Source organism: Triticum dicoccoides, chromosome 1B (assembly GCF_002162155.2).
Source record: "Triticum dicoccoides isolate Atlit2015 ecotype Zavitan chromosome 1B, WEW_v2.0, whole genome shotgun sequence".
Taxonomy (NCBI): domain Eukaryota; kingdom Viridiplantae; phylum Streptophyta; class Magnoliopsida; order Poales; family Poaceae; genus Triticum; species Triticum dicoccoides.
The window spans coordinates 68585964-68594538 of NC_041381.1; the positions used below are offsets into that span (position 1 = coordinate 68585964).

Here is an 8575-nt window from a genome sequence, read left to right on the forward strand (position 1 = left end):
AGTCTTTTTTATGATTTCTCTCTCCTCGACCTCAACATTTATCCTACATAACACTGCTAAGATAGCACCATTGTACATATCCTTATCATGTGGATACTAGAAAAGGAGCAGCCAATTTACCACCAACCAGCGAAACCTATCCTTTCTTTTTTACGGGAGCTAAACCTATCTAGTCCCATCCAGTTTGACATGGGCTATCATGAAGCCTGAGCAACAATGGCTTAAGCGTTCCCAAAAAACAACGGGCACAAACAAAGCTATAATTTCAGCTTGAAAAGCATTTTGCAGGTTCAACAATATACATGAGCCATTGAACAGATCGCTGTGTGACTAACAAACCAGCCACTTATGTGATATTTTTTCCTAAATCAAATCCTCGCTAGGTGTTAAGAAACATGATGGGAATCCATGTACATCTTCTCCTTCACTAAATAAGTCTGAAAAGCGGGCTATCAAAGAGGTAGCCAAGAACAAAGACTTGATTACATTACAGTTAGTATTTCAACAAGCCCACAGCCTAGTTTCGAACACAGCACATTTACAACTCAGGTCCATGACATGTTTCAGTACAAGCAAAAAATAAAAGTCATAACACCAAGGACACATGAATACATGCATTAATTTGGAGGTATATTTTCCACAGGCATTTGCTGTCCTGTCTTCCAAAAGGCAAGGGCGGCAAGAATGGATGAAGGTAATAACAATTTTTTCAGTAGCTTGTGCCTGCAGGTTAAAACACACCATAATAAGAATAATACAACCACATAGTACATGTGTGCGTACATATATACGAGTTGAGAACAATGAACTGGTTGCTTACCATGCTTCATTATCCCTTGCTTGTTTTAGCATTGCTTTAATGTCTTTGTGAGCTTCAGACAGGATACGGTCCCGCTCATCCAATTTCATCATAATGCTCGGGCCGGTCCTGATGGGTTCTTCCTTGATATGTTTTCCGTGTCCCGTACTGAATTTTGAGCAAGAATGCTGGAGATAAAAACCGATATTATTTTTTGTAATTCATCGTCTCACGAATTTACATCTCAATCTGCGTATATCTGATCATGGCATTATGTTCAAGTAAAAGTAAAAAACAGAGATGCTAAATATCTGATGGCAAATCAAACGCTTTTCATGTCAATTCATATTGGCATGAGGATGGCAAATTTAATTTGCAAGCATGGCAATTTCCAGACAAGAAAAAAGAACTGCGGCTGATTTGCCATGCTCGCAAACTAAACCTGTCATCCACGGCGAACACAACATATCATGAAAAACGTTCGATTTTTCATGCCCAAAAATCTGACGCGGCGCTGGCCTCTGGGAACCACGTCAATCAATATGCAAAAGCTCAAACACAGGAAACTTACAGAGGCTCGAAGGACATGGTGTATAGCTAATTAATGGTCAGGCGACTCGCTGATTATGAATTTGGCAGATCAACGAAACCCTAGAGGGAAAGGGGAAGAGGGTATACCTTGTTGGGTCGGATCTTCCCAGCATAATCGGAGAGGGGTCGCCGGAGCAAGCGGCCGGCGGATCGGAGCACAAGAGAAGCCATGTCCTCTTCAACAGTCCGGGGAGCAAGAGCTACGTGGGGCGGCTTCGTCCTCGATGGGGGTGGTGTGGTCCGGTGGGGCTGGGTTGGGTGTGCGTTCTTTTCTTTTCGGAAGTCTATACTGTGCGTCGATCGGTACTATTGTCCTCAAGGTGCCTGAGGTCCGATTGGTCTGGGGGTTGGGCCGTTTTGTGTTTGGTTTCCCCGAGTCAGAGGTATTCGAAAGACTGTCTCAAAGAAAGAGGTATTCGAAAGAGAAAATCCATCCAACACCACGGGGGAAAAGTGCAGTCCGAAACCAACACCAACACAAGCGCAAAAGCAGAACAAAACCACATATGCAAAATCGGCGGACTCACCCGAAACATGTATTCGAAACATGTATTTGATAGTTTAGAATTTGTAATCCGTCTCCCACCTTAGCTTCGGAAGAGGCGTCTTGCCCTTCAAGTTTTGTACTTAATATATACTTGCCCTCGATGCTCAGTAATACACCCATCATTATATTTCACCAGTCCCTCTCTCCCGTCTAACATGGTATCAGCCTAACCGATCCAAGCCTAGTGCCGCCCGTCTCTTCCGCTCCGCGCGCCGCCCCCGGGGTGGTCGGCCTCCATGACCGCCGCTGGGGGCTGCGCTGCTCGTACCTAGGGTTCGTCTATCGGCCGTGTTGATCGGTTGCCCTAGAGAGTAGAGAGTCTTTTTCCCGATCCTTGATCCAGGGTTTTTCTCTTTCTTGTCGGTCATCTTGATCGGTGCATTCGTTTTGTTTTTTTGATCTAAGATCTGTTTGCGTCGCTCGCCGCCACCGTCGACCTCCCTGTGCCTCTACTCCGACTTCGGCATCGACTACACGGCGTCTTCTCCGCCTCGGCGGCCCGGAACGACCGCCGTCCGCGCATCCGCCGGCCGTCACCGCCATGATCTGATCGAGACATCTGCATCCACTTCGCCTCCATCCACAAAGCGGTCGCCCCAGATTCGTGCATGCACCACGTTACGTGCAACGGCAGCGCATGCGCTGCCCTGGCCGTCCCCTACCGCATGCCATGCGGGTGTACCTTTCCAATCGGCCTTCATGTACGGTACGTGTTTAGACCGGTTGCATGCTCTTGCTCAGTCCGCCGCTGATTTTGCAAGTGGTAAGATTGATCACCAATCCGCTGCTCCGCTTCATTCTTGTCGTGCGACCGATCTGGCCCATCATTTGCGGGCGCCTCCGCAGGTCTTGTGAAGACTGTCCCGAGTATAACGCGCCCCTACATCGATCGAGCATCGGGTTGCCGCTGCGTCGCCCCGTCGGGCCGCAGCACCGCCGCTCCGTAGTTCTTCTTCCGGCTGCATCGACCCGCGTCAACCGCTGCGTCGCCCCTTCGGGTCATAGTGCCGCGGCCCGTGGTCCACCGCCGCCCTGAGGCCATCCGCTTCAGGTCGTCCCCGTGGCTGCACCGACCCTCACGCCACCGCTCGCCCCGTCGGGCCGTAGCGAGCGTGGCATGCAGTCCACGGCGCCGTTCCAAGGTCGTCCCCGCGGTTGCATCGTTCCGCGCTCAGCCGCTGCACCGCCCCTTCAGGTTGTAGCGCTGCGGCTCGAGGCCCCCATAACCGGCCCGAGGTCTTGCGCCGTCGCCCTGACCAGCCCGTCGTCGTTATGTCGCCCCTTTGGGCCGTAGCGCCGCAGCTCGCGGTCCCTTCCGCCATCACTGCGCGTCAACCTCCCATGGTATGCACCGCGCCATCATCCTCGGCGCGGGAACGCCACCGTCCGCGCCCGTCTTTGTCACGCTGTCGGGTTCTTCGCCTTCTTCGAGCATCACCACCGCGCTCCTAACCTAGCCGCTGCCGCCGCCGCCGTTGCTACCCCAGTAGCTGCCGCTGTCGCCCGTCCACTGATACGTCCATTTTGCATCATATGCTTTTATATCAATATTTATTGCATTATGAGCTGTTATTACACATTATGTCACAATACTTATGCCTATTCTCTCTTATTTTACAAGGTTTACATGAAGAGGGAGAATGCCGGTAGCTGGGATTCGAAGCTAGAAAAGGAGCAAATATTAAAGACCTACTCTGCACAACTCCAAAAGTCCTGAAACTCCACGAAAGTCAATTTTGAATTAATAAAAAATACTGAGCGGAAGAAATACCAGAGGAGGGCCACCCACCGTCCACGAGGGTAGGGGCGCGCCCCCTGCCTCGTGGGCCCCTGGCAGCCCTCCGGTGACCATCTTTTGCTACATGAAGTCTTTTACCCTGAAAAAGAATCATAAGCAAGCTTTCGGGATGAAACACCGCCGCCACGAGGCGGAACCTTGGCGGAACCAATCTAGGGCTCCGGTGGAGCTGTTCTGCCGGGGAAACATCCCTCCGGGAGGGGGAAATCATCGCCATCGTCATCACCATCGATCCTCTCATTGGGAGGGGGCCAATCTCCATCAACATCTTCACCAGCACCATCTCCTCTCAAACCCTAGTTCATCTCTTGTATCCAATCCTTGTCTGAAAAGCTCAGACTGGTACCTGTGGGTCACTAGTAGTGTTACTCCGTGTAGTTGATGCTAGTTGGTTTATTCGGTGGAAGATCATATGTTCATATCCTTAATGCATATTAATACCCCTTTGATTATGATCATGAATATGATTTGTGAGTAATTACGTTTGTTCCTGAGGACATGGGAGAAGTCTTGCTATAAGTGGTCATGTGAATTTGGTATTCGTTCGATATTTTGATGAGATGTATGTTGTCTCTCCTCTAGCGGTGTTATGTAAACGTTGACTACATGACACTTCACCATTGTTTGGGCCTAGAGGAAGGCATTGGGAAGTAATAAGTAGATGATGGGTTGCTAGAGTGACAGAAGCTTAAACCCTAGTTTATGCGTTGCTTCGTAAGGGGCTGATTTGGATCCACATGTTTCATGTTATGGTTAAGTTTACTTTAATACTTCTTTTGTAGTTGCGGATGCTTGCAATAAAGGCTAATCATAAGTGGGACGCTTGTCCAAGAAAAGGCAGTACCCAAGCACCGGTCCACCCACATATCAAATTATCAAAGTAACGAACGCGAATCATATGACACTACAAAAAAATTACACTTCCATGATGATACGTGTTTGTCACAGTAGGTCGCGTTTTTTGTCATGCATGTACATCCATGACGATTTTATGACAGAATCAAGATAGTCATACCTGTGCTGTCGTAGAAGTGTTCCATGACATTACTAAAATTATCATCACGGAAGTGTCCACTTCCATGACGATAAATCACGCGTCACAGAAGTGCTTTCGTTAAGGGTGACCGACACATGGTATCCACCGTAACGGAACGCCGTTAAGCTATCCGGTCGGGTTTTGGATCCGATAACCCATTAACAGCACCGACCAATGGGGATTTTCCACGTGTAAAATCATCATTGACTGGAGGAAACACGTGTCGGCTCATCATTGGGACAGATGTCATCTACTCATTGGACAGAAGGCGCCTATGATACTTCGACACATGGCATGGCCCAACAGAGGCCCATTCCTGTGAAAAGGCCGGCCCGTTTGACTTGGTCAAAAGGTGGCGGGCCCGCCCATGGAAAGCCTGTTAACGGCCTGTTCGCATATAGCCCATTTACAGCCCGCTAACCCAAGGCCCGTTACGCCCTATCCGAATTAGGCCCAATAGCGTCAGCTGGGCCATCCAACATGATTCCCGCCCGTTTTCACTTCTGGCCCATGTATGGCCCATGACGTCTTTCGGCCTATATGAGGCCCTTTGTAACACTTGGCCTATTAACGGCCCGTGGTGAAATTGTCCCGTAAGAAATAGTGTATCACTTTACACCCATTAACGGCCCATTGTGAAACTGGCCCGTAATGAACAGTGTATCACCTTATCCCCATTAACGGCCCGTTATTTCCTTCGGCCGTTCCCAGCCCACTTATCTTTTGGCCTTCTCAGAGCCCATTTATTCTTGGGCTCATTTCCAGCATTCGTTTACTTACGGCCCGTTACTGTCATTTTCTACTTATGGGCCAAATTCAGCCCGTGGTTACAGTCGGCCCGTTTGTGGTCCATTAATACATTGGGCCATTTTCATAGCGTGATCAAATTCGGCCTATTAATGATGGCCCGTTATGGTCGGCCCATGAATGGACGATTCCAACTCTAGCCCGTTTACGACCATAATGCGGTCTGTTTGGCCCATGTTTGGCCAATCGATCATACGGCCCGTATAAGGCCCATTGATGATACGACCCGCAGAAGGCCCATTGTTTTTACGGCCCGTAGAAGGCCCATTGTTTCTACGGCCCGTAGAAGGCCCGCTGTTTTTACGGCCCATAGGAGGCCCAGTGTCACTACAGTAAATATTAGCCCCATGGTTATTGTGGCCTAGTTTTAAAAAATAGGTTATTGCAGCCACTAGCAAACCGCGGAAAAAGAACTGCAATGACTACAAGCAAACAAATAAACAAGACAACAAGGAAATATATAAGCAAGCAACTAATGCTATGCTATCATGGCTATTACACATATTACATCCACTGGGCATCAAAGTTCGCCACCAGTGCAAATATAGGGAACAAAGCAGCATATCGTATACACTGGTTGTCAAAGTTGGTGACCAACACAAATAAACTCCGCAGCAAAACAAATCCAGAACTGAAACCACTTCAGAAGATCTCAAGAAACAATATCCTGGGTACCCAAAATGCTGGCAAGATGCTTAGCAAGCTTATTAACTTTCTCTTGTTTGGCGCTTAAATCCTCCAGCGCTTGCTGTTGCACCAGGAAATATGCATCTGAATTCTGCAGGGACTTCCTTAGTCCTTCGGCTTCCTGTCGCAGCACATCTGATCGATGTCTTTCAACTTGAAGTTGAGACTCAAGAAGACGAACTGATTTAGGCAGCGAGTTCGAAGAGCTTGTGCCAGCAGTAGTGACCAGTAACTCGAACACTACATCAAGACAGAACTTTTGGGTTCTCTCACTGTCGTCAAGATAGTTTTTATCAGCTTTCTTGGAGACCAACAGGGATGTCTCACTATCTTGAACCTTATCTGTATTACTTCCTTTACCATTGGATAACACGGTACTGTTCTCCAATATTTTGTCCGCATTCTAAAAGAGAAACAAGCAGACACATCACATATTTACCATGTTGTATATGAAACTCATTTTGGTAAATGAGTTCAGTAGTAAAGTGGACAGGATAACAACATGAAACAAATATATATCTATGTACCATGGTCACTCTATGGTTTATATCATTCTAGTTTTTGTTGCCAAATCAAGATAGAGACACAGTTCAAATAATATTTGTTCAAGACAAAGCAGAAAGACAGAATATAAGTGTGGGAAACTATAGAGCAATAACAACACTTGTAATGTGCATGACATGAGAACATAACTGTTTATTCAATTGAAACAGAAATCAACATAGAGCAGGTTACAACAGCAAACCAGTTAAAGAAACATGTCTAAAACATACCTGTTGCGCCATTGGAGTTTCAATCCCATCCTTCAAATTTGAAAATAGTTGGTATGAGTAAATACAGTAATGCAAGGGCAAAGGAGTATGAACCATAGCTACAGAACCTGACCTGAGAACAAATCTTCTTCTCCTTTAAGCGTTGAGTTGGGATTTGGAGTGGTGGTCCTCGTGCTTTGGGCACTGCAGTTCCCTTACTAACTGCTCGTGTTTGGGTGCTCTGTGGTGGAGACTGTGCTGTGTCAACTAGAACTGGGTTACTATCTGCCGGGGTTGGGGTTAGAAGGGGTGTAGCTGGTTCTCTGTCCAACTGGGTAGGGGTACAATTTGCGAGATTTTGGGTTATGTGTGGTGGATCTGGTCCTTGGGCAAGTACAACCGTGGTTCTATCTGCATCAACTGGTATCACTATCTTTTCTGAAGACCGTGTTGTTACTCCCTTAGATACTGCCATCACCCTCTCCAATTCAAATGGCTGATAAACAAGAAAAGTAATTGAAAGTATAGACATTGTATGATAGACAGGTGTAATGGATAGTGGGGAATAAAAGAGGGCATGAAATAATTCATATTTATGTTGTCTAACCAAACATGATAGCATGACACAATTTCACATATATGATGGCTAACTAAACAGGATAGCATGACACAATTTCACATTATGATGGCTAACTAAGAAAGATGGAAAGACATAGTTCAAAATATGAGACTATGTAAACAGGATGACATGATATAACTATATAATGTGTTTATTAAATAGGTTGGCATGCCATAATTCACATACATTCATGGATAGAATGCCATAATTCAAAATATGATGACTGTAAACACTAAACAGGATGAGATGATATAACTATATGATGTCTTTATTAAATGGGTTGCCATGCCATAATTCAGATAGATGATGTGTATGTACTATGTAAACATGATGGCATGATATAATTCAAATATATGATTTATATAGTAAGCAAGTAAGCAGATGGCAATCCATATATGATGTAAAAACTAAGCAATGCAAGACAACATGCATGACATGGGTAATATAACCCTGCCAAGTTTGAGCATAGACCTCAGGGGGGAAATAGGACTGGTCATAAGTCTCTGAATCCTCCTCTGAGGAGCTCTCTATAACCAGCAAGAAGTCTGCTTCAGAAGGTAGCATTGTCTGCTCTGAATATCTTGTTTTCACTCCAGATACTTCCATCACCACTTCAAATGGTTGATGCACATGAAGAGTAGTTGAATATACAAACGTTGTCGACAAATGGAACACGTAATACAAAAAAATGATAGCATGATATAATTCACATACATGATGATTGGCTAAACAGCATGGCATTGCATAGTTCACATATATAATGCCTTTGCAACAAGTTAGCATTGTATAATTCACATATATAATGTCTTGCAACAAGATGGCAATGCATAATTCACATATATAGTAATTAGACACTGAACAGGTGGCATTCACACAAAGCATGTCTCAACTAATCAAATGACATAGCAATCCGAGACACCATACGCACGATATGAGCAA

The 8575-nt window shown here is 46.0% G+C and overlaps 1 protein-coding gene across 1 annotated transcript; it reads right to left on the bottom strand.

Moving 5' to 3' along the window:
* Positions 1-463: 463 nt before the first annotated feature.
* On the bottom strand, positions 464-1595 carry LOC119301533. Its single transcript, XM_037578525.1, has 3 exons — positions 1478-1595; positions 821-987; positions 464-723 (listed from the first exon to the last, which is right to left on the bottom strand). The coding sequence occupies exons 1-3, from the start codon at positions 1559-1561 to the stop codon at positions 618-620; spliced, it is 357 nt and encodes a 118-aa protein (XP_037434422.1). The 5' UTR covers positions 1562-1595; the 3' UTR covers positions 464-617.
* Positions 1596-8575: the final 6980 nt, after the last annotated feature.

Bases quoted from the DNA above. Each gene is read 5' to 3' on its own strand.
- LOC119301533 (XM_037578525.1), bottom strand. From the start codon at position 1,561: ATGGCTTCTCTTGTGCTCCGATCCGCCGGCCGCTTGCTCCGGCGACCC. The intron at 988-1,477 runs GTATACCCTCTT...TTTTATCTCCAG, and splicing joins GGAAGATCCGACCCAACAAG to CATTCTTGCTCAAAATTCAG. The intron at 724-820 runs GTAAGCAACCAG...TTTAACCTGCAG, and splicing joins GCAAGGGATAATGAAGCATG to GCACAAGCTACTGAAAAAAT.